The 27,238-nt window shown below is 43.4% G+C and overlaps 2 protein-coding genes across 2 annotated transcripts in view; both read right to left on the bottom strand.

The window, feature by feature from the left end:
- CHSY1 (chondroitin sulfate synthase 1) overlaps positions 1 to 19,595 on the bottom strand; it is a gene marked incomplete at its 5' end in the record, with an annotated part of 62,826 nt that extends 43,231 nt beyond the window's left edge. The window contains 2 exons of the mRNA XM_018566759.1: positions 8,005 to 8,500; positions 19,270 to 19,595. Of these exons, the coding sequence (XP_018422261.1) occupies positions 8,005 to 8,500; positions 19,270 to 19,595 (822 nt within the window). The remainder of the gene's footprint in view (positions 1 to 8,004; positions 8,501 to 19,269) is intronic.
- A 6,796-nt stretch (positions 19,596 to 26,391) lies between these two features.
- Positions 26,392 to 27,238, bottom strand: part of SELENOS (selenoprotein S) — a 21,563-nt gene continuing 20,716 nt past the window's right edge. The window contains exon 6 of the mRNA XM_018566765.1: positions 26,392 to 26,860. Within this exon, the coding sequence (XP_018422267.1) occupies positions 26,781 to 26,860 (80 nt within the window). The 3' untranslated portion in view covers positions 26,392 to 26,780. The remainder of the gene's footprint in view (positions 26,861 to 27,238) is intronic.

Here is a 27,238-nt window from a genome sequence, read left to right as displayed (position 1 = left end):
TTCATGATGCAAGAAACTTCAATAATTTCACAAGCTTCCCATATTTTACTCTCAGAGGGCTCATTTCCACCAGATGTGTTGTCTTGAATTTTGCAGTGCAAGTAAAATGCCTGAATAATCAAGAAATCCATGGAATTTAGAGTCAGTTGTATTACAGGGCACTGGAGGAGAGTCCTGCATGCTGCATTTGGGTGTATTGACCATTACCATGCAAGTCATCTGTGAAAGTGCAACACAACACATGGAAACAAGCGTAGGCTGTGCTGTCAGTTGCCAAGATCACACAGAGGGGTAACCATAAACAAGTTTCTCATTCCAGGCTGCATATTAGCCGCTTATGCATTGCATTTTGGTTGTGTGTCATTCCATTAGGAGACAGAATTCTTTATATACAATCGTCTAAAAAGACCAAATGAGTAGACCGAGGGCAGAGCCGGGGATAAAACTACCCTCACATTTTAATCAAGCAAATACAGCTTTGTATACAGCATTTACGCTCCCCCTTGATAGTTAAGGACATTGCAGAACTTGCTGCACTGGGAAAGTTTACCCACCAAACTCTTAATCAGCTGCGCGCATACCTTGCTACACCAGCGTGCTTGCAGAGGAAAGTGTCCTGTACTAATTATAGAGAGCCGTGTTGGAGCCTAGGTGAAGAGTTGTTACAAACAGGCCTTGTGCCATCCAGAATCCTAACAAGGCTCGGTCTGTAAGATATACCCTCTACAGGCCAGTAAAGTAAACAAACTGTTGCTCAGTTGGTAGGCTAGGAATTCACATTTTGCCTTTTCCTCCACATCTAATCCCCGAGACACCAATACATGAAGCTCTTCACTCTGTGTTGGACTTCTCAATGACTCCTTTAGGACAGAAGTCAAACGTTTTCTTTAGAGTACCAAATGTACAAGTACGTACGTGGACACATGCCTACAAATCTCAAACACAAGACCGTTCACTTCAGGAGGTGTCTTAACTTAAGAAAAAGGGATGCAGGTATGGAAAATAACCTTTTACCTGCCGGCTGAACTTAAAGCGAACCTTTGCACTCAAAAATCGAATTCTACCAATGCATCCCCCTATGTATAATGATTAATAATAACAGACATGTCAGCTGTAAAATGCTGAGATTTGGAATACTTACACCTGCAGAGCATTCACATCTGGCTTCGAAAGGGCAAAAAGACTTCAATTTGGCAAAGCAATGCGCACTGGGATCGCCTTATCAGCAGAGCATTGCTGGGAAATCTCATGAGATCTCAGAGAAAGGCATTTTCCTCCCCTGAAATGATGTGCATGGTCACATGCCCTAGTTACATGTACCAGAAATCCAGGAAGATGAGTTAGTAATCTGCATTTAGTAAACATGGCCACTGTCAGAAGACTGGGGAAGAAAAGAGAAATAAGGTATACAAATACAAAGCCGGCAATTATCTAGAAATATGCGTGTGTGGATTGTCATTAAACATTTCTAAAAGGTGTTTGTTGTTATTTTAAATAGATGGGTAAAAAGGTCCACTTTAAAAAATCATGCCAATATATACAAAACCTACCCCTCGAATATACTAGTCCAGGTCCTTGGTGTATTCACACCGTAGCCACTTTGGATATGGCCAGAACTTTTTTGGAGATCACTAGTTATAATGCACTACCAGGAATAGCTCATGCACATTGGTTGCATTGAATGCTTTGTGCCCAGAAGGCATTTAGCCACAGAGATTTTTTTTATTTTTTTTACAGAAAGGGTTAACAGCAGCAATCCCATACTGCGCACAAGTCTCCCCACACTACTAATCTTAAAGCCTCAAAACTCTAGAACCTTTATCGGCAGACACTCGCTCAGCCCCCTATATACACGCTTAAAAGGCTTTTACTCTCCAGAGTGTTAAGATGATAATCTCCACCTTCCCGACAATAATTTTTTTCCCCAGGCTTCTGCAGATAGACACAAGACAGGTCCCTTCTGTGACACTGGGGGGGGCAGCATAATCCGGAGCTTTCGGGAAGCGAGTGTGGATACGAAGCTTCCTAGCAGAATGTCAGTCTGGGACTAAGCCGGCCCTAGATAGATCAGTCAACTTGTGACCCCAAAAGGTCACGCACACAGCCAACAGTAAGCAGGCATTGACTGACTCAAGCAACACATAGGAAATACTGCATTACTCTGCTAGTGAAAAGAAGCAGTGATTCAAATAAGTGGGAGGAAATGTACTGTTTCCTACATGAGTAATGCAGTAGGTCAGAGACTGGGATTAGTGTCTATCCATTAACACGACACATTTTGTCATATGTGTAATGGGGCAAAAGGAAAGAACATGCGCTAGGTACACCGATCAATTGGATTTCTGCTTTGGTCTTTAGACAATTAACAAACAATTAGGCTGGTGTCTGCAAAGGGCAAGCTTTTCTCAAACGGTTTTTAAAATACTAGCTACACTATATTGTGCAGGTAAAGCAAAGGGAAGCGAACTTAATTTGACTTGAAATAAAAAAGGAGGGTAAAAGGAAATGAAGGGATCAAGACACCACCATCTTCACTGTGGTGAGAAAAGTACAATAGAAGAAAATACTGGTAATTAATCATTCATGCGTGTCCCCACTTAAGATTTCAGTGTTCTCAGAAAAGTTAGCAGCATTCCTAAGAAGAAAAACATTTGTGCACCTTTCCCAGCAAAGCAATGAGAGATTAGCCTTTGCTGACCCTACCGAAACTGACGTTTAATCCAGAGCGCGCTCCTTATCCCTTTCGATGCTGGGTAAATGTGCCACGTGCTTAGAAAGCCAGCCATTCAGTACAGCCGGAGGAATCAGCAGCAGCGGGGTTAATAAGTGAGAGCGCTGAGGCAGAAAATAGCCAAGGAAGAAGCAAGTCCTACCAGTCGGTTCGCAGCTTCTACTGACAGCTAAATAAACACCTGAGATATTTCATTATATACTGTTAACTTCTAACTACGCACTTCTAATATCCTTAACTCAACAGGATAACAAAAGGTATCGATATTTCAAATGGCGGGCTAAAGATTGTGAAGAAAAAAACACTCCTGGCAACTTGGGCAATAAAAGATGCCAAACACCATATGGATAACGTGTCTGTGAAGGTAGTCATTCATCCAGGTCATGGTATAGCGGAAAAAAAAATAAGTCAAGGCAACTGGACTTGTTGTATTTTTCAAGAAAAATACAGCAAGTCCAGTTGCCTTGACTTTTTTTTTTTTTACAGACATATGGATAACATTCAAGAAAGTTCAATTGTCTCATAGATCCATGATTTGTTGGCCATGAGTTGGCCGCAGACTGCCACTGCAGATAAATAAAGGCTGTAATGTTTGTCTTTCCAGTATTGACAAAGATGCAAAAAAAAAAAATCCTTAAATTGCACAGCAGAGATTAAGCGGATTTTTCCCAAAACCCGTCGAGACCAACTGCATCATTTGTGCAAATGGTTATTAGGATTGCACAGAGTGGAGAAGGATTAGACCTCCTGTGCAGTTGGAGAGTCCATTGGAAAGATTCCTTTATTTCCTCTCTGCTGAAAAGGTTGTCCTAGGACAGCAAGTGAGAGGAAATCGCCAAACAGCAACACAGACAAAAAAATAAAAATTATATTATATATAGTTCTAGCCATCCAAGTAAGAAAATGATAGAACCACACACTTAAATAATGTATATGGTCAGCCCTAAATCAAACAAGAAGCCGAATACGCTTTATGGTATCATGCATGGGAAGGTTTTGCTTTTTTCCCCCAGGTCATAGTATAGATAGTAGAGCTGCACTAGCTTAGTAACATTGAGGGCCTGTTCACATGACGTCCGTTTTGTGTGCTGACCGGCTCCGTACGCTGCTGCGCTCAAAATGCATCCTAATGTATCCCTATGTGTTTTATGGGCTCCAGTTCTCACTGCGCAGTCCGTTCAGGTTACTACAGAAAAATACTGCATGTCACATTTTGTCCGGTCCGGAAACGCAACTAAGGAAAAAGTGACCTCAGAGGCTGAATCTGCATACCGACAGCCCCTTGGCTTAAAAAAAAAAAAAAACTGTCAGCATCTGGACGGAAAAGGCATCAAAAACGCACTGCGCCCTCGTTCACACCTGAACGTTTTGTAGCGCGTTCTGCGCTCGACGAACGCTCAAAAATATAAATCCCATTGTATTCAATGGTCTCGTTCCCACCTTGGCGTATTTCCGCCCGTCCCTAACGCGCTACAAAACGGCCCACGACTGAAAAGGTACAGGTACTACTTTGGGCCGTTTTGTTGCGCGTTTCCATTGGGATACAGCCAAGTAGCCTTCGGAAACGCGCGACTTCTTACCGCGAATCGCGGTAAAAAGACGCGCATATGCAATACGCCTAGGTGTGACCAAGACCTGCATCAGCAGCTCCACGTCTGCTGATCAGCACCTGATCTCATGTGAACAGGCCCTTAGGGGTTTTTGCCACGTTTTTGATGCGTTCAAGTACAAAAAAAATGTTTTTTTTTGCTGGAGTGGGGCTGTTAGTATGTTAGCTGCAGTGCAGTGCGTTTGACGCGTTTGCGTTTCCTGACCGTTTCCGGACGTGACAAAATGTGACATGCAGTATTTTTTCTGCATGACACATTTTGCCAAGCTGAACAGACTGCGCACGTGAGAACTGGAGCCCATAAAACACATAGGGATACATTTTGAGTGCAGCAGCGTACGGAGCCGGTCAGCACACAAAACGGACGTCATGTGAACAGGCCCTTAAGGCGTATCTAAACCTAAAAACATTGTGGTGGCTGCAATAGTTTTCTTTTCAGGCTTTGTGCCTTAAATTTCATCTGGTAATTCTGCAAATAAACACAGGATGACTACACTCACTCCCCTGTACCCATGGAAGAGGGAGCCATGGTTTTGACCCCAAGGTGCTTTTCTGATTTGGACTACTGACCCCTCCTCATCTCCATTACATAAGGAGGTGTTCTTTTGTAGTTCACAGAAGGCAGCTGGAAAAACGGAGAAGACTGTTTGATTTATCCGTTCAGCACACAGGATGTTACAAGAACACAAAAATTATGGCCAATGAAACCTTTATTTTTCTGTAGTTGGCCTGCAAAAAGAAAACAAATCCAGCCACCACATCTAAAAGGCCAATAAGCTGCAATAGATCATGTTTGTGTTTTCCAATTTAAATAGCCTTTAGACGTTGTCCTATTCATCCAAGCGTACTACAAATATTTTTTCCGTAGGAGTACTACCTTGCCAAGTCAGCACTATATGGCCAAGATGAAAAACCATCATATAATGACCAGATCCAAGTACAATGGACTCCACTGCTAGCCAAACAGGCAGGACTTTGGGTTTAGCCTACCCGAACAGTTAACACTTTGCTAGCCAGAATTCTGGCCAACTCGACACATTCAAATTAAAGTATAACTGATGTCAAAATGGTTTTAGTTTTACATTAAATGGAGGGAGTAGAACCTCTGTCAGGTTTTTATCGTGATCTGCTCCCTGTTAGGGAGAGTCATCCTCTGTATCTGTCCTGGTGACCACTGAAAGTCAAAGAAAATCCCACATTTTGGGGTGTCATCAGAACAGGAACAGATGGGAAATCTTCCAAAGGGGACACTAGTTTTGGTGATCCTGCTGACCACCAAGGATTTTTGCATCTTTGGAGGGATTTCCCCTCACTTCCTATTGTGGCCATCGGACAGGAAGTGAAGGTAAATCTCCCCAATAGAAAACGAATAGCAAGAAAGGGGGGGCCCACACCTGACAGCGCCCCCACTTTCACTATCCGCCCAAAAAAAGGTTTGGCTTGACTTTTCAGTTTTACTGTAAAGGTGGTTTAATAACCTACTGAAGATTTACAAAAATTACAGTGGCAAGTCTATAACACCCTAACTTAAAGCCGGCTGTCTCCATATAAGCCAATACACTTTGTCGAGCCATTAAAACTGCCATTTAGTTTGTGTACAGTGTGACTAGCGAACATTGCCCTCAGCCTGCAAACCACACACAGCTCTCCAATTAGCTGCCTACAGCAGTAAGTCTCTTTATCCTTATGAGAGGATTTGTTCGTTCTCAGTGGAAAGGATGATCCATCTTCATATCTTATTCATTTTCTGCAGACTGGACTGGAAACAATGTCACAAGATATCAGTATCGAAGAGCACATAGGTGAGCGCCTAATGAGAGCGGCATGTCAAACAGCCAATGTTCAATACTCAATAAGCAAGTTTCTGAAAACAATATTTTTTTTTTTAAAAGCGCTTCAGGTTGTTAATCGTTTTCGGTGACCTTTACACAGAGCACTTTTATTGGAGCAATTTTCTTATCTATCACTACCAAGAGTATATTAAGATCATCAATTACCCACTTTTACAATCAAGACTGACATCACAGCCTTTCTTCTGGTGGAATGATGGACGGTTACACCCAAAGTGATTACGTAAAATTTCAGAACTAATGACAAAGACTTACGAAACGAATTACAAAGTTCAAATGCCATGGAACAAACCTATGCCGTTAGGTAGGAGAGAAATAAAAAAAATAAAAAATACAGTCACACAAGTCACTTGAAAATGTTCTTACTGCATTTTCAACCTCGAGAGATTAGCTACGTCAATGCCTTGGGCTTTTATCTGACATTTGCACCATTTCAAAAAGCTTAGAGTGCGCATTCCATTATTTGCTTAATAGGTCAGAAGACCTGCAGGCTGGGTAAACCTCAGTGACAAAATGTACTGCTAGGATTTGACATAAAAAAAACCCCCAATAAAAACCATTTACTGTGGTATCCCAGGTTTAAATCGGTTTCAGGCAAGTTTCATTAGAATGTTTCATGGCAGTCTCACTTGCCACTATCCTGGATCTGAGTAAAGCTTTTCTGACAGATGCTCAACTGCCCAGCTGCTGGTGTGCCCTGACATTGCAAAATGCGCTCAATCAAGCGACAACGCACTTATGTTATAACACTGTAATGTCACAAGTGACATTTCATTAAGTTCTATGTGCTTACCGCGGTGCAATGCAGTAATACAACTCACCGAGTGCTTGGATCAGCCACAAAAGGGTCGAGTGTGGTTGGTGTAAGAAACACAACTGATATAACCCATCAAAAAAAGAGGAGAGGATCCCTGGCAACTGCTTGAAGAAGCGCAAGCTTAAAAGAACTATGGCCCAACCTTATCTGGCCATAGTTTTCTTTACGGTCACAGCGGGACATGTCCTCCTGTGACCCAAAAACAGCACAGAGCGACGCTGCAGCCCGGGAAAGATCCCTCTACCTGCTTTAGAGGAAGATCAAGCTGTGCCCGCCCCCACCCATCTGTCCCTCCAGCCAGTGCTAGAGGACTGGAGAGTGGAATCCCTGTGGGGGAGCATGACTGACTGCCACCACTCTCTGCAAGAAGATTGTGAACTGAGCGAACAGCGGTTTGTGATCGCTCAGTATTCGACCCATAGAGCCGACATGTGACAGCATCAGTGTCACACGTCGGCTCTAATTATGGAGAAGAGTATTTCACTGTCACCAAAATTCTCCTTTAAGAAGTTATGCTGTCCACTAACTTAGTTATTCTAGGACAAAAAATGAATCTTAAAAGGGTCACAAAAAATGAAAAAGGTGAACTCACCCTCCTCAACCTCCCCACTACACTTAGCTGCAAGGAGGATGCCCATACCAGCCGGTATTACAGTCCTGACACTTAAAAGCTACACAGCCCCAAAGGCTTTTATAGCAACATGTTTGCAATGGGAAGCAGTCACTGGTTACTGATATTACGAGATAGCATTGACCAATGAGTCTCTCTTTCCCAGGATGACATTTTAGAAGAGATTTTCATTGGTTAGCATGATCAAGTGGCCTCTATGACCAAAAACTGCTCACCATTGTAAACACCATGTTGCTAAAGCATGGTCAGTTTTTTATGTTTTAGGTACTCTGTAACCATAGAGAATGCACAGCACTAAAGTTATAACTCCCCTTAAAGTTGTGCGGTTTTTGTTCGGTATCACAACATGCTAAAAAAAACACTTACCTCATAAGACCATACACACTGCACTCCAGCAAACCTCCGAACACATCTGCCAATTTCAACATCCTCGTGGGTGGTGTACAGCTCCCTGAGACACTGTCCAATGTGCGGACTCATCCGACGCAAGACCTCTCTGCTCATGATCACCCCAGGACCACCCATGCAAAAGTTTTCACCTGGCTCCAGGGCCAGTTTGCCCATCTCCTCTGTAGTACCCAGACCAGTCTGTCCTAAAAACAAAGGCTCGCTGCTGTTAAGGCTGCGCAGGAAGCTCTCTAGGCGGTCTCCTTTGATATAAACATCGTCATCTGCTCTCATGAACCATTCATATTGATCAAGATAGTGATCGTGCATATATTTTAACATCATGAAGGACTTCTTTTGGGGCGGATAGGAGTCGTCTACACCTTGGAGCGCTACAATAGGAATTGGTATGGATGTGTCTGAGCCCTCACTTGAAAAGAACTCCACATTTCCAGGGATGGAGTGTGCCCAAGTTCTGAAAAAGAAAGATATAGGATTTGGATTTAGCATACATCCAGAAAAAACGGTACACAGTCAGTAAAAATATGCAGAGTAACATCAAGTCATACGGGGGTAGGGGGGGGGCAATGAACTTTAATGTTGTATGTGAACATTACAGATATCCCATATAATATAAAAATGACGACACGCGGTCAATGCTTTTTTGAACACTAGTTTTTAAAGAAAAATATAAAGACGAGCCAACCCTTTGTTTTTTGATGGAGACCCTCTCGGTCGGGGTTTTAGTGCCGTCTGTTTCTAATGAGCAGATTTTCCCTTACTTCCGGTCAAGACAGGAAGGGATGGGAAATCTCTCCAATGGGGACAGACAAAAAGGAAAAAAACAAAACATTTTTGCTGCCTGTGCATACTGTGTGGGTGTTGAGCACACAACAATATTTTCCGTTGGAGTTGGGCTTTAAACCCCAATGCCAGCCAAAACAATTTCAATTTGGATCTAGCAAGGACGGTTTAAACTAGGAGACGCAACACTAACACATCTTGAAAATATCTCTTCAGAGCTCTGTGTTTAATGTACACATTTTCTACTAAATCACAAAGTGAACACCATTATGTTTCCCCTCCTTTTACAGGTTTTCTATACGATCACATGACCGAAAAGCTCCGTTGAGTGCGTGTCTGTGTGGCACAATCTCTCCTATTCCCAACAAATCCTTAGAGCGATGGATGCCAGCAGCAATGGTGTCACAGGCTATAGAAATTCACAGTGGTGTCAGCCATACAGACATCAACACACCCGCCATCTTTACGGTCACATAAGTAAACAGGTAACATGTTAACACAAAAAAAAAAAGGAAGTAGTTTATAATTCCTAAAAATTTATGCACTGAATGCAGAGCAATGGGGAGGCAACATTTGAGAGGAGTTCTTGTTTTGCTTTTCCTTCCACTTTAAACCTAGGGTATATTTTAAATCCAGTCTGTGGCCCCCTCACTTCCTGACGACCCTTTGTGCCTGTTTGGAAGATCTCTTCTACAGGTTATAAGGCTACAAGACAAAGCGAACAGATTCTAAACCTTTCCCAGCTATACATAAACTAATGTTTTGGGAGTAGCAGAAGTCATTGTCTAACATGTAACAAGAACTCGTTTTAACGCTTAAAACAAACAGCGATCACAAAGAAGACTGCTACATTTATAGCTACAGAACAATCCAAACAAAAATTAGTGAAAGTTTAACTATATTCACATATGCTCGGTACACGTTCCTGACAGTCTAAATGTCACAAAGTTGCATTCAACATGAGTTCCTGCCGAGAAGAACTAAACAACACGGGAGCATTACAACTCAATCCCACTTTGTGGATCACAATTGGTGTTCTTGTGATGAAGTGAAAAGCAGATGTTTGGTAACATATAGCTTGGCTAACCTGAACTACAAAAGCAGATTTCTAATAGGATGCTATAAGTTACTACATGCAACAGGTTTCATTAGATTAAAGCAAACCTAAACTCAAGCGTCAAAGGAAACCAATACAGAGGTAGTATGAAGGTGGTCTCTGTAAATCTCTGCTTGTGAACATGCCAAGTCCCTCATAGTCATGCTCACCCGATGACTTCAGTACTTTGAGTCACTGACCTCAAAAGATCAAGAGTTGAGACTTCACTCTAGGCTTTCTGATCTTCATGTTTTATACAAATGAGAGCCTTAAACTTCATGAAGGGGGTCACTGAGCTGAAGAGTTTGGGGACATCTGCTTTTAAAAGCGACAAATGCGTGAACACAAATTTCCGTTCACTTTGAAAACCCAATTATTGGCAGAGGAAACAAGTAAAACAGTTAGTTGCTGTTCCCATGATTCCTTCCGTAAACTACACACTGCATGAGGCAAGTTTAAAATTGGCTGAGCCCAATGGCTCAAATGAGCCCTAGAGTCCAGGTCCGATTAGGATGCAGACTTACAAGAAAAAAAAAGTCCTGTTGCAAAATTATATTAATAAAACACTGGGCAGTCATTCACTTGTGTTTAGTTTTAGGAAAATACTACACTTCGCTATGTGTTAGTAGAGGGCTTTTTATCCTGTTTGACTATCTCACCAGACACCAGATTTTTAATGCTGGTTCTACAAATGTTTGTCACCTTCGAGTGAAAATTGACAATAGACCATAGCCTCTTCACAGAAGACTTCCTGCTCCATCAGTTACCAATGTAAAGTCCAAGAACAAAACACTTCAAAAGGGGAGCTCTACCTTACATGTCATAAGACCTCTTTACTGCATACTTAAAGCAGAATGTTGAACTACAATCCACTTTTAGGATGCAATGTTCAAAAATCGATCTTGAGAATGTGAACCAGTCCAGAAAAGAGTAGGCCTGCGGTGCTCAGGGGGGATAGAGCACACTTGCAGTTCCTGAAAAGCTTGCCATTCTAGTTAGAGATTGTTACAGAAACAACATTCTTCAAAAAGGCATAGAGTACATTCAATATACTATACACGTAGGAACATCTCAGCTGCAAGTGCAATGATCAGCTTAGGGACTGAACACAAATGATAATATACGGCACTTGCCACTGTCACCATTTCTCTTGAAAAAGGAACCCAGCATGGTCCTCTTCGTGTGTGTTACGCGGTTATGAATTTGCATGAAACTCAGGAATAATGGAACGGTAAGTTTCCACATTATCAGCTTAATCACCTCACTACAATGAAATGATCACTGCATGAAATAAGCATATTGTGGCTTTCACTAAAAAAGAAAAACATAGGGGTGCAGATCAAAGCAACTAGATTGCAAGTCACGTTTAGTAGTTCATAAAAAGTAATGTGCCATTAGGGTGATAGGGAAACGGGTCCCAAAGAGCAAAATGTACGGGAAACAGCCGATCCCACAGCAATCCAATTCCACATCACAGGACATGCCAAGGCAGAGCTGCTAGGGGTTATGTAAGCCACAGCGCCAGCCATTTCCCAAAGACATTTGTACTGCGCTCCCTAAATATATATTATTTCTAAGGAAAACCACAGAGATAAGATCAGCCACACTTGTGGTGCATTACTTTGATCTCTTCTGTAAAAGAGGATTTTTCTGTAAACTGACCACCAAAGTTAGATGGCGGGTAAACTACTGGCATGATGCAACTACACAAAATGATTTATTTTGAAACATCTTATTCGAAACATTTAGGCTCAGATTTCCCATGCATTTATAAAAGGCAAGAAGGACAAAAATATCTAGCACCCTCAATCACTACTGCACCAAAGACTATTTGGCCATGAGGACATGGTGCAGTTTGAACAATGAACCAAATGTCTATGAATGCCCTCAATTTAGATGGCCAATGGAATACAATAACCACAATAAAATCTATATCCAACTCTAGAATGGCTACAGGAGGGACCGAACCCTAACCAAGAGTGACATCCGTCCATACTCCCTTGCATGACCTGGACTTGCTACAATCCTCTCCCAGACAGGCCAGTGAACTGAAGCAGCAGGTGTGCAGTGAAAGTAATGTTCCATTTTCTATACAGAAAAGGGAATAACCAGCATCCAATTAGAGCTGCAACAACTATTCAATATTAGTCGATTAAAATCAACGATGGAAAACGTTGTCAACGTTATCCATGGTCGATTATTCGGCTATCAATTAAATTGACTGTTCCCCGCTCCACGCCGGTTAAGCCGTGCACGCTGAGGACATGCCTCTGCTTTTCTCCTCCCTGTTAGCGCCCTTACTCACTGCTGCCCGCCGACAGTCAAGGGCCCACGATTCGAAGTAAGTCACTCAGCAACGACATTCTAAAACTTTTTAATGTTTCCCTTAAAAAAACAAACACACACACAAAAAAAAAAAAACACGGCACACTGCAGAACACCAGCAGCTATAGAGGAACAACAAATTCTCGCAAAAATACATTAAACAGCCTGTATAATGTATTATTGCTGGGATTTGTTGTTCCTCTATTGCTGGTGGTATGCTGCATTGTGCCGCTGTATAATGTATTATTGCTGGGATTTGTTGTTCCTCTATAGCTGGTGGTATGCTGCATTGTGCCGCTGTATAATGTATTATTGCTGGGATTTGTTGTTCCTCTATAACTGGTCAGTGGTATTCTGCATTGCGCCGTATAATCATTATACAGCGCAGTGCAGAATAATGCCAGCTACAGAGGACTAAAAATCCCACCAATAATACATTATAGTATAATTTACTATTGATGTGATTTGTTGTATTTCCCTCAAGCTGCTGGTATTTTGCATTGCGTCGCTGTATAAATGTACTATATTGCACACCACACTTTTTTTCCACTTCCACCAACTAGTCCATCACTGGAGCCTTTTTTTTAATCCGATTAATGGAACTCAATAATGGGCTAACTAATCGTTTGTGAAAATAATCGTTAGCTGCAGCTCTACATCCAATTGTTGCAATATATCTATTTCCCGGTCAAGCCCACCACCATCCATTCAGTACGATAAATCACTCAAACAGCTTAAAAATGTCCCATTAATAGTAATTCTTGCTATATTATGGTATCTTTTTACTGAGCTAATAATGTGCAAACTATAGAAAACCCGGCAACTTAAGGTGCCCACACAGCTTGCGATAATCGTACGATTATCGTAAGGTGTGTGGAAGATGTGCGACCTCTACTACTGTCAGGTGGGCACGACTTATCTTACGAACATGTTCGAAAACCCGCCGAGAATCGTACGATTTTCGGCGGGTGTGTAGCATGTTCGTAAGATAAAAGCCGGCCGGGCCGGTGCCCGTTCAGCATTGCGGTCATCGGAAGCCCGCCCCTCAGCAGGGCAGGCTTGCGAATCTTCGGCAGATATGATCTGCCTGTCCAAGATAGGCAGATCGTACATTTTTTTAAATTACCTTACAACCATCCCAAGACAAAAGTCTTGCGATGGTTGTAAGGCGTGTGCCCAGCCTTAGAAGTTCTGAATAAAGAAGTTCAAAGCAAAGTTGGCAACTTGGAAGTTGAAGTTCCCAATACATGAGAGATGACCATTATCTAATTTTCACATGGGTAGTCCAATCATATCCAGCTGTCAAGTTTGTAAGGCAGACCCGATCGGATGCTCAATGCAAGTCTACGGGCAGACGGTTCTAAACAGACAGGTGTCTGTTTACATCCGGTTACCCCCAGCCCCAGAAAAACAAATGGAACAGTGTTGCGTTTCACTGAGCATGCAGGATCAGGGGTAATCTGACGTAAACAGACATGTTTGTTTAGAACTGGCTGCCCGTAGACTTACATGTCTGGTTAATGTGTGGTGATGTATTATGGGTCTAGTTGAGGGTTTACTGCACAGATATTTCTAATTGGATATGCAAAGTCTAAGTGGGAGCATTTTACAACACATGTACAAAACCTTTAAAGCAACAATAAAACCATAGAAATGCATTCAAGTAAATTTTATCTTATTTGTGTAACACTCGGCTGTAGATCCTCACATCATCTCTGAATTGGTGCGGACACTGTCCTTCCTTCTGGAGGGGGGCTACTTTTGTTCCCCATGGTACTGGTATGTTGTAAAGTAGCCGCCGCTGCAAGCTCACTCCTGTGATGGACTACAATCTCAATACAAATGAATAAACTAAATGTGAGATTGTAGTCTACCACAGGAGTGAGCTTGGAGCGGTGACTAGTTTACAACACACACAGGAACCATGTGCAACAAAAGTAGCCACCCTCCAGAAGGAAGGACAGTGTCAGCACCAATTCAGAGATGATTTGAGGATCTACAGCCAAGTGATACACAAAAAAAGATACCTTAACTATTTTTTTTTTTTTTTAAATGTACTTGAATGGATTTTTAAGATTTAACTCCTGAATTTAGGGTAGTAGGCGTGTAACCAACATCAGTGCTGACAAAAGCAGTTTATTGAGTAAAGTTAAAGGCATGAGATCTTTAAAGACCAGTGACACTGAAACTCAATAGGATGTCAATATGTTTTCAGCTGTTTCCCCAGACACTGTTTTCAGCATGAGCACAATAATCACAATACAAAAATTGTGGCCCTTTACATAAATGATCAAACTTCTCTACGATTAAGCGTTTGAATTGCTTGAGGATGCTGCAAGAAATGTTATGTTTTGAAGCCAAAATAGTTTCTGACCTCTAAAAGGTTCCCTACAAAACTCTAATAGTAAATGCAGACTGGATTACGGGAACATGGTCTAGTCTTCACCGTTATACTAAAGTCAATAAAATTTGCATCTACAAACAATGCATGTGCACCAGAGATCAAGTGAAAACATTCCTGGTGATAGAAGTCAAGCACTGGAAACAATGAGATGCAATTCTATACATTGTATTAATTTGTGTGTAAACACTGACAACAATGAGATGCAATCTTACACATTGCATTACTTTGTATGTACGCAAGATACCCCCCATGAGAACAATACAATGTTTATGTTCATGCTGAAACTGCATTACAACAAACATTGTCTTGATTAAAAGGAGTGTGCATAACATTGGTCCAAGCTACTGATAAAGCGTAAAACGTACTCATGAACCCCTGGTGATGTGATTAAATCAGACATTGTGAACTATGCATATTCCATAATAAGCATAGTGTAAATTGATCAATTGACCTCCTGCTTTCCAGCTCCCTTGTCCACTCCTCCCATACTCGCCTCCAGGACTTCTCTAGTCTCTCCCATCCTCTGGAACTCCAACCTGTCAGTCTATCTCCCACCTTGACTGCCTTTAGGCGTTCCCTAAAGACTCATCTCTTCAGGGAAGCCTATCTCACCTCGACCTAACCACTCAACCATCACATTCTCAAATAATTCATTCCCACACAGCTACCTCCCCATGTATCATTTCCCCCTCCTCTTTCAGATTGTAAGCCCTCAGGGGCAGGGCCCTCCTTACCATCTTGTCTTGATTTGTACTGTAACTGTAATGTCTTCCTTATATTGTAAAGCACTGCGCAAACTGTTGGCGCTATATAAATACTATGTAATAATAATAATAATAATAATAATAATAAATAATAATAGATGAAATTATTTTATTTATGGGGGGGTTGATGTGTCCTAAACCCAACTCCAATGTCAAGCTAGGCAAAAAAAATTAAAATAAATCTGTTGGATTATGACCTTTAATTCCCACTTTTTTACAATCACATGGCACTTTAGTGACCACCTGTATTACTATAAATGAAAATTGCAAAATAAACACTGTGCCAGCAAGGCCTGGTTCACACCTGGGCGGCAATTTCCGCGCGATCACGGCATATCTGTGGAATCATGCTCAAACCTGAAACGTGCCAATAATATCTAATAGCACCCCAAACGGCAAATCGCACAGTTTTCCGCTGCCCTTCCGCGTGTGCAAACCCACACAGACGTAGCAGAAAACAATGCGTTCCCGCACGTCGCACAAATAGGTGCAGGAGCCTTTTTGCCCTGTCGCGATGATCCCATTGAAATCAATGGAGCCGCACAGCAAACACGGTGGGCACACTCGCACAAACGCACGTTCCAGGGACGTGCAGATGTGAACCAGGCCCAACATCCTGAAACACATCAGAAGTAAAAGCTCATCATTCTGCTAATAAGCATGCAGCAAGGAAATGCATGTCCAGGCCTCAAATGCAAGAACTATTTTAAAATTACAAGCTTGAAAGACATTACCTATTCAAGGGCAAAGCTGACTATCATTCAGTGCTGTATAAAACACTCTACTATTAACTAGAACACAATGCACTCAGAAGAAGCCTGTTAAATGTATGGACCTTCTTACAATGCATTGAGCTAGGTGGAAGTCCGTTTACAACATACACCTTACCAGAAAACAAAGCTGCATATGACAATTCTACAGACCGGCCTTTCTCAACCTTAACATCCCAGAGGGGACCAGGAAATCATTTTCAGGTCTTGGTGAACTCCTACCGAAAATTATTATATCTACAGCTCACGGTACATGATCGAGATCAATAAGCTATATGACCATTAAAAACAATGCTCAGAAGAATTAGGAAATTAAAATAAAAAGAATGTCACGGGGAAAAAAAAAAAACAGTAAAGAAAAGTAATGTCCCCTTAAATTGGTGGTCAGTGGGGAAATGCCCCATACATTTAAGGTCAGTGGGACAAGGGGCCCATCACATGGTGGACAGTTGAGGAATGTCCTGTACAGTATTGGAGAAAGCCCTCTCTTACATTGGTGGACAGCTGAGGAATGTCCTATATACAGAAGAGTGGAGAAAGCCCTCTCTTAAATTGGTGGACAGTTGAGGAATGTCCTATACAGTACAGAAGAGTGGAGAAAGCCCTCTTACATTGGTGGACAGCTGAGGAATGTCCTATATACAGTACAGAAGAGTGGAGAAAGCCCTCTCTTACATTGGTGGACAGCTGAGGAATGTCCTATACAGTATTGAAGAGTGGAGAAAGCCCTCTCTTTCGTAGGTGGACAGTTGAGGAATGTCGTATATAGTACAGAAGAGTGGAGAAAGCCCTCTCATGTTGGAGGACAGTTGAGGAATGTCCTATACAGTATTGAAGAGTGGAGAAAGCCCTCTCTTACATGGTGGACAGCTGAGGAATGTCCTATACAGTATTGAAGAGTGGAGAAAGCCCTCTCTTTCGTAGGTGGACAGTTGAGGAATGTCCTATACAGTACAGAAGAGTGGAGAAAGCCCTCATGTTGGAGGACAGTTGAGGAATGTCCTATACAGTATTCAAGAGTGGAGAAAGCCCTCTCTCACAATGGTGGACAGTTGGAAGAATAATGTCCTTTACATTATGTTAGCCAAAGAACTCCTACAGGGCTATTCACAAAAGGGTGAAGAGTTTGGAGAAGGCAGGAGAAGTGAACAATCTAGGAGAACATAGATGAACTGGAAAGTGAGCTGAATTGGAGAATTTTTACAAATCAGCTATGTTCTCCTAGATTGTTCACTTCTCCAAACTCGTCACCCTTGTGTGCATAAACCTAGGAAAACCTAGGGCACACAACGCCCTGATTGGGAAACGCTGATATAGACCTTGCCATAATACAGTGGGGTAAGTGGAATCCTGACTATATACCCCATCCTACAACACAATGGGCTAGGTGGAAGCCTGGTCACTATGTAGACCTTACTACAAGGAGCATAGTGACTTCTGGTTAGCCAATTGTGTTACAGTAAGGTCTGTAGAGTGACATAGTGGTTAGCACATGTGCCATGCAGCACTGGGAGTCCCTGGTTCAAATGCCGACCAGGTCACTATCGGCAAGGAATTTGCAAATTCTCCCTGTGCACTGCAGTTTCCTCCCACACTCTAAAAATACATGCTGGTAGGTTAATTGGCTCCTGTGTAAAATTGGCCTGGTATGTATGAATGCGAGATAGGGACCTTAGATTGTAAGCACTTTGAGGGCAGGGACTGAGGTAAATGTGCACTATGTAGAGTAATGAGTAAAAATGGTCAGCATTTCCACACAGCACAACACAATGAGTTAGGTGGAAGCCTGGTCACTCTACAGACCTTACCACAACCCAATGGGCTAGGCGAAAGCCTGGTCTCTATACCGACCTTACTACAACACAATGGGCTGTGTGGTCACTATACAGGCCTTAGGACAACACAATGGGCTGTGTGGTCACTAAACGGCCCTTACTACAACACAATGGGCTGTGTGGTCACTAAACGGCCCTAACTACAAACAAAATGGGCTGTGTGGTCACTAAACGGCCCTAACTACAACACAATGGGCTGTGTGGTCACTAAACGGCCCTAGCTACAACACAACGGGCTGTGTGGTCACTAAACGGCCCTAACTACAACACAATGGGCTGTGTGGAAGCCTTTGTCAGCTCTCCATAAAGATCATGGTCAGGGAATGACTACGATCACCTATGGCCAGACGACGACTTACCCTGTTTCCCCGAAAATAAGACCTAGTACTATTTTTGGGAATTGCTAAAATATAAGACCTACCCCGAAAATAAGACCTAGTTGTGACCATTCCCAGGGCCGCTGGTGGCATAAAGGGGGAACTTGAAGAGCCGCGGGAGAGGCAGGAGAGAATCAGCGGTGCCAACTAAGCCAGCGCTAGAGAAAGCGAGGCGACAGAGTAGGGAGCAGAGCCTCATAAGCCGATGCCTCCTCTATAGCGCCTGCTCCTGTCACAGGCGGAGTGATACCAAATGCGCTCCGCCTGTGAGGAATCGATAGTCAAAGTGCGCTTCACTCATCGTGGCCCCCCTGATCACCATATTTTTGTACATGAATACATGAAGACTTTTCTACATGAATAAGTGTGGATTGTTGTACATAAAAAAATTAAAAATAATAATAAAACCTACCCCAAAAATAAGACCTAGTGTTCTTTTGAGCCAAAAAAATTGAAGAGTGTCTTATTTTCGGGGGAAACACGGTATGTATGTTTCTATGCACCCCCCAGGGACACAGCCCCCCCCCCCCTTAGGGACACAGAGGGCTTATCAAATTGGTGTTGGGGCAGATAGAAGGCAAGTCAGCCATCTTGGGGACTCTCAGGTCATTATACTAGTGGCTATCTACCTAACAGAATGCTTGTAGAGTTTGGGATGAAAGCCGAGTACCTGGAGGAAACTCAGACAAGCACAGGGATAAGAGTCCTGGATTTGAACCGAGGACCCCACTGCTGCAAACCAGGGATGCTAACCACTGAGCAACTATTATGAAAGGTCTCCAGGGATAAATCGATGCTGGCTGATTGCACAGTAGTGGATCTGATCGCCCTGTATGTCGGGCTGTGTATGGGCACATCGGCTCACTCACCCGTACGCGGCCACAGCTCTGGTGTTCAAGTATTTCTGTGCTGTCATCACTCCCACATACAGAAAGTTCCGAGCCAGGGGGATATCCTCCTCCTCGCTGCCCGGGGGCAGGGGTCCGTTGTAAGGAAGCAGGTCACGGCGATCCGTCTTCAGGCCAGCCTGCACCCCGCAGCCTCCAGCCTGGCCGCCCTCGGTGCCCCGGGGGCCTCCTTTCCGGCTGTTGCGGTGCAGCTCGGTGGCCCGGGGCAGGATGAACCTGGAAGCCAGGAGGAAGCCGAGCACCAGTCCCAGCAGCACGCTGAGCCACGAGCGGCGGCTCCGTTTCCGTCACTCTCCGCCCGCCGCAGCTCCGCTCTCACTCCCAACTCTTCACGTCACCCGCACCGCGGCTCTTTAAGAGCACACAGCACTGAGCAAAGGATTGAACCCGCCCGGCACCCGTGCTTCTCTTGTGATTGGCCGCGAGTGAAAGAGACCCCGGCTCACGTGACCTGGAAGCGAAACAAAACTTTCGCAGCCGCTGCCGAGAGCTCTCACTGTTGTGTACTATGTGTAGAGCTGACGGCGGTGTGCGTGTGGCGTCATGCTGCTGTTACCCGGGGCAACCGAGCACGTGTCATCCTCTGAATGATCAGGGGCAGAAGTGAGTTAGGTGTCCATAGCAACCGATCGGGGTTTATATTATACTAGAATTGTTATGGCGAAAAGTATCGCTGATACACGATTTACCCCAAATCCAGGAATATGAAAACATTCTATGAGAATCCCTCCTGTCATAGATCACTTATCATGTATTACACGTCATACTCTTACATACAGCACACCCGCCTGTGCCAGCATAGTCATTACATACCAATTACACATATTATGCTCATGTCTACAGGGGACACCAATCATACATAAAATCGGCTCAATTTAAAAATCTTTTAACACACAGAGAAAAAACCTTTATCGTCATTAGACTTTTTACATTTCACTCTGTACATATAGTATATACCACTTATACCCACCTCTCCAACATACTCTGTACATATAGCATATACTACCTATATATACCCACCTCTCCAACATACTCTGTACAGATAGCATATACTACCTATATATACCCACCTCTCCAACATACTCTGTACATATAGCATATACTACCTATATATGCAAATCCCAGCAATACATTATACAGCACTGCAGAATACTATGAAGCTACATACTCTGTTGCTCCGGGTTCATGGCCTGAAATCTCCAGGGTCTCAGGAGGGCTTTACGGGGTTTCAGGGGGGCTGTGCAGGCTCTCAGGGGGCCAGTGTGGGCTCTCTGGTGTTCAGTGTGGCTTTCAGGTGGCCAGTGCAGCTCTTTGGCAGTCAGTGAGGCTCTCTGGTGGCCAGTGTGGGCTCCAGGTGGTCAGTGAAGTCTCTAGGTGGTCAGTTCGGGCTCTTAGTAGACAGTGCTGGCTCTAGGTAGTCAATGTGGGCTCCAGGTGGTCAGTGCAGGCTCCAGGTGGTCAGTGCGGTCTCTAGGTGGTCAGTGCGTGCTCCAGGTGGTCAGTGCGGGCTCTCTGGGCCAGTGCAGCTCTTTGGCAGTCAGTGTGGGTTCTAGGTTGTCAGTGCACGTTCTTGGTGGTCAGTGCGAGCTCAGGGTGGCACTGAGGTAATCAGTGGGGGCTCTAGGTGGTCAGTGCGGGCTCTAGGTGGTCAGTGCGGGCTCCAGGTGGCCAGTGCGGGCTCTCAGGGGCCAGTGCAGCTCTTTGGTGGTCAGTGCGGTCCTCAGTTGGTCAGTGAGGCTCTAGGTAATCAGTGCAGGCTCTTAGTAGACAGTGCGGGCTCAAGGTGGTCAGTGAGGCTCTAGGTAATCAGGGCGGGCTCTTAGTAGACAGTGCAGGCTCTGGGTGGTCAGTGCGGGCTCCGGGTGGTCAGTGCGGGCTCCAGGTGGTCAGTGTGGGCTCCAGGTGGTCAGTGCGGGCTCTTGGTGGTCAGTGCGGGCTCTTGGTGGTCAGTGCGGGCTCTTGGTGGTCAGTGCCAGCTCTAGGTGGTCAGTGCGGGGCCTTGGTGGTCAGTGCGGGCTCCAGGTGGTCAGTGTGAGTCAATGGCAGGTGGTGAGGTGAAATCCTATAGTATGCCAATGAGGATTTGGGCTAAAATACTTATTTGCACTGCGTCAAATGTATTCAGCAAAGTGACTGGGATTGGACCTGGCGGTTCTTTGCAATGGTGAATTACTGGTAAAAATCATTATTTGAAAACGGCAGGTCTGTCCACACGCCACAGAGATCTCTGCTGGTGGGGGTTACGTCAGGGCTCCTCACTATGTCGTGTTTCTTCTGGGCACGTGCGGCCTAATCCCCATTTTTTCCATCAGAAAATCCTTTCCCCACTGGACCAACAGTTATGCTCAACTTAACCTTGGAGCTGGCTGGCTGTTAGAGCGCTCCCTCCAGCAATGGAGTGTCCATTGGTGTCCTCACATCCTATTTTAGCTGACTCAGCCGAAGCTTGACCCGTATGTTGTCGGAAACCCTTCCACTTGACAAATCGACTTTTTTTCACAAATTGCACAGTGGCTGGTGTGCAGTGCCCGACACCGTGCCAATGCGCAAAAAACACACTGCACCGTAGCTGGTCCAGAGCTGGTGTGAACAAGCCATGAGGCAGTTGTGCTGTGTTGCATCCCGCTGAAAAGAACACTGCATGCTTTGCTTTTTTTTTTTAGTACACACCACCATGCGTCGTGCGAACCGAGCCCATCCGTCACAGAGCAATTTGCCTTGCGTTGGGGCTATACTGGGGGGGACCGCCAGCGCAGCCCCAACGCATATCGTGTGAATGGGCCCTGTGGCAGCTTTTATAGATTGATCTTGTTTTACGCAATGACTTCAATTGTAGCCAACATAATACATTACTAACATTTCTGGCATTGTTCAAATACAAGGTGTAAGCGTTTTTGTACATACCAATTGCTATTTATTTGATCTCAGCAAGTAAAAGCTTAAACACACCCATGCCGGCCATGGAAAAGTGATATTATAGGCTCGCTGTGGATACACTAGGGGAAAATATTTCTGGTGCTCTTCTTTAATACCAGATGAAAAAGCCCCGGCCGTAAGATGTCCGAGTCCCTCTACTGGGGAAATTGTGCAATAACAGCCCGGGAACAAAGACATTGCAAAAAAGTCTTTGTTGAATGTGAAAGGAATTCCTTGATTTAAAAGATCTTTATTCTTTTTACGGTTTAGGACCACAGAGGAGGGTGTAGTGGGTGGATACAATAGCCTAATTATAATGAGAACCGCTTTGTTATTTAGAAAACACTTCTAATGTGTTTGCTTAAATATGCTGCCTATCTTTAAGCATTATACTTAAAATGATTGTATTCTTTCAGTAAGGCAAAAGAGAACGTGTCCAGAGCAACCAATCAGAATGCATAATTTGCTAGTAGTAGGACTGCAGTTAGGCGGAATTCTGGTTGCTGTGGTCTGCTATACCTTGCACAGTGCCAGTGCCCCCAGAATGTGTTTACTCATGTCATTACATTTGCATGAATCAACATGGAAAAGAAAGAGGGGGGCTTTTAAAGTACCAAGTGACAAAACCAAGCAATTGCACCATGATAAATCAAGGAGTCTTTATTATACAAGGGACAAAAATTTTTCAAAACATAATTGATATGTGCACATTTCAGAAAAGAAAAAACAAACTGATCTCCAAATGAACTATTCCAGAATGATATGAGGCTAGGTGGCCAGAGCACACAAAATTGATGTAACATATTCTTGTACTCATACAGCACATAGATGCCGCTTTTTATATCAGGAATAGTAATTCTCTTTCAACGTGTTTCGCGTTCCAATCGTTTCGTCAGGAGGTAAAGGAGATAATTCCCAGAGATCCGTGCGTGCCCGGCCAAGCCAGCAGAACAAGAGCCCGAGATCGAAGTGTGCCCGAGGACATAAAGGACCCCCCCAAGAGGTGGTGAGGAAAAGGTGACAAGCGGACAACAGTCTAAAACTGAAAGGTCTCGAAAGAAGCCCCCAAAAAGGAGCTACAAAGAGCACAGTCTGCAATCACCTCCGAGCCGTCAGTGTCCACGAGGCCGCAAATCAACGGCCGCTTCTGAAACGCGTTGAGAGAGATAACTATTTCTGATATAAGAAGAGGCATCTATATGCTTTACGAGTACAAGAATATGTTACATCAATTTTGTGTGCTCTGGCCACCTAGCCTCATTATAATTCTGGAATAGTTAATTTGGCGATCAGTTTGGTTTTTTCCTTTCTGCAATGTGCACATATCAATTGTTTTTAAACATTTTTAACCTTTGTATGATAATGAATCCTTGTTTTATCATGTTGTAATTGCTTGGTTTTGTCACTTGGTACAGTGTTGATTCAATATATTAAGGGTGTGGTACCTTATATCCAGGATCTGGTCACGATAATTTGATTTAAATTACATTTGCATGGCTGGAGTATATATCTCTCAAGTGTATCATCATTTTTCTGTTACATCTACTTATTGCAGTGACACTTTCTAGTTTCCCCCATCACTTTTCAGGACTAAGAGGCGGGTTTTTTTTTAATGGCCTTTTGGTGCCGTTTGTCTTTTGAAATAATTCTCCTTAGAGAGCCATAAGGTGCCGCTGGCCAAATGATGATAGAAAAGGAAAGCAACCAAGCGAGTGAAACGTTTTTTTGTTTTTTTAATTTGAAAAACAAAGGAGAAAGAAAACAAACTAGTACAGAGGACATGCAGTCTGGACCTAGATGGTGGGGTCTTACAACCAGTTTTCAGAAACCCCCCCGATTTGCAATTACATCCATTATGCACCAATGAAGGTCACTTTATTTTGGGGTTAGAACTGGTAGCATACATACCATAAGGTGGCCTCAAAGAATGGCAAATATTAGGGGCCTGTCTGTAGATGAAAGAAGTTTACCTACCATGGGTAATTCCCTTAAGTAGGTCATACACTGCTCAAGTTTCGGAGTCCTGCCGTCTAGGCTGAAAATGGTGTGTGCCCCCCCCCCTAATGAACCAAGGTCGGCAAAAATAGATTTTTAAAAACATTTTTTGTTTATGGTACAGGTCTAAAAATTATCCGCCAAACAGTGACTGGAGCCAGATCCAATCACTGTTTGGACGCAATCACCCGTCAGAATACAATAGCCCAACCTGGGGAATTCATCCACCTTGCTGTTTAGTGAGGATAGGCAAATCAAGTTTTTTTCTTTTCCTGCTTCAGGCCATGGGACTGAACAGGAAAAGAAGACCAGTGTATGCCCAGCTTTAGAATTCTAGATTGTAATGTGTTTTTATGCAGAGCCTGCTAATTTGTCCATTTATCCCAATAGACAAAGCAGTAGATGGTACGCGGCCATAGAGAAAGAGCGCCAAATGGAAATAAAGACAGGAGGCGATTGTGGATGTGACTCCTGGAACTGTGGGGTGGGAAACCTACACATCTGTGTCCCAAAGAAAGCCATTAGGTGAACACATTTTCCATACTGTAAATAGACTTGGCCTACTTCTTACTCATTAATACACACCTGGTGGAGCCAAAACGAGGGACCCCATTTAAAACGATTTGCTTCAAGCATGGAAAAACATTTCATTTTTCTTAATCACTCATTACACAGTTTCCATAACAAAGCAAAACAATGTGCATTTTGCTCCAGAAAGACTTGTCACATAGGGGCTGCTAAACAGAACTCACCAGAGTAACAGGTTTGGTCTGGGTGAACTTATATTGTCTGGATAAACAGCTAAGTTTTCACTAAGGAACACTTCAATCATGGTAACTGCCATGAACTTCAAGGCCAAAACCAATAATGGAAAAAGCATACATTCCTCACACTTAGTCACTCACTCATACTTGCACAATAGAAATATTTATGGCTCAGTATGTAGAAAGAAAAAATGTTGCTGGTACCCAATGTAATGCATCATTGGTGCAGAAATAAAGATATAGTAAATAAAACCAGTTAATGTCTATGAACAAATATCTCAGATGAGAAATGCTTGTTTGTCTCCCAAGGTACCCCAATATATGGGATTCACAGTCTTGTGGGTGGCTTCCGTACATCAAAACACAGACGGTTCAAGGCAAGTTATATTGGGACGCTTTTCAGAACAAACCGCACCACAATGTAGGGATGTTCAGATACCAGTGTCGATACTTGGCATTGTCCCAAGAACTACCAGGGTTGCAGCTGGGACCCGAGTGCTACCAATCTACACTGCAAATTTTCTACTTTCAGAAATGTATTTCAAGAGATTTAGGGCTCATTCACACTAGCCTGTTCGATAAAACTCTGTTTAAGCGGACGGCTAGTGCATTGTGGTAGCTCCAGCAGAGTCCATTGTATCGCACACTGTGGAAGCGGTCATTGTTTACATTTTTTAACTTTATGTGGCATGTACAATGTGTTCACTACGTACATGTGCCTGCACGGTAGTGCGGTGAGCTGTGGCGGACTGCAGTGGCATGCAATGTGCTGCAATAAAACGCAGCATGTTTGCATTTTATTGCAGTGCAGCACTCCGCAGACCACGTCCACATTGTGGTGTGATGGGACACATAGAAATCAATGATTTTCTATGTGTCCTTGCTGTGACCTGCGTTGATCCGAGGAGGTACAATGCAGGTCACTGCAATATGTATGAATAATAGTATAAACGGCTGAATTCTGTCTTTATATTAGCTGTCTGCAGTAAAGTGCCAGTAGAGTAAGCAAATTAGAGCTTCGTGCCACCAATCTACACTGGGAAACTAACAAGTGAGAAGAGCACAGGCAAGAGCTCAACTACACTAATGCTTACCGGTCATGCAGACAAGGGTGAGGTTTTTTGCCTTTAGCAATGTGGCTCTAGTTGGGTTTTAAATGGGAGTGTACAAAATATCAAACATTTAGTGCCACATTTCATGTATATACACAAAACTCTTTTCTTTACTGAAACAATTACAGATTAAATACAGACATTTTGTGTTTAATAATCTCTTGTAATGTTTGAGAGGGTAAGCCTTGACACAATGGTTAAAAAAAAAGTGCTGCTTATTTATGTAACATGGGAGAGCCTGATATCCATCCAGAGATCTCACCATTTTGGTTGAAGGTGCAAAGCTTCTATTTTTTTTCTATTCATACAGATACAACAACGAAGAGACATGTACATCAGGGCTATCCGCCACACAACATCAGTCAACCTTATTGGCTGCGGACCATTTGTAAGGATGACATCATTAAGAGCGTCAAACTGCAGTGAACAGTATTATCGGTCAACCTGAACGGTCACCAACTTTTCTGGGAACACATTCTAGTTGAAGGTCTGTCTTGACGGTATGCAAAATATACCCGGACCTGCTAGAACACAAACAGCACGATCCGATTCCACTCCAGACAACAATGACTCGTGTCGCGAGACCCTTCAGAGCAGTAATAAAGACGCTGCTTTGGCAGGCGGTACAGTCCATTGACCTTGCTGGTATTTGTTATAGACATAACACCAGCAAGGCAGCTTAACCTCATCCACCAGCAGAGGGTCCTCTTCGTCCTGGTCTCCAACCGCAGGTGCCTCCCCCATTACCTGTCAGAGGATTATAACCTATAAGCCAAAAAAAAGAAATTAAAGTACAGGTCTACGCTGCAAATCACACATATGATTCTACATCAACACTATGGCTATATCTTAATGAACTCATTTGCAAATTTTTAATAAACTATTTTGTAATTTATTAAAGTGCTATAAAGACAGCAGCCCTCACTCGTTTGAGTGTGGTGTAAAGGTTGAAAAGATTCTCACTGATTAAAGCTGGCCATGCACACAGATTTAGACGTTTATGGAAACCCTGGAGCCGATAACATTTATGTCTGACACTGAGCAACCCCCTTCCCTGGGGTACAGAAAATCTAACAGATTACGCCATTCACGCTAAACAGCATGGATGGAGCAATCCCCCCCCCCCCCGTCTTTACGCAGCCA

Source organism: Nanorana parkeri, unplaced genomic scaffold (genome assembly GCF_000935625.1).
Source record: "Nanorana parkeri isolate BGI_ZX_2015 unplaced genomic scaffold, ASM93562v1 scaffold973, whole genome shotgun sequence".
In the NCBI taxonomy this organism is placed as follows: Eukaryota; Metazoa; Chordata; class Amphibia; order Anura; family Dicroglossidae; genus Nanorana; species Nanorana parkeri.
This window is presented reverse-complemented; position numbering and strand designations above follow the sequence as displayed.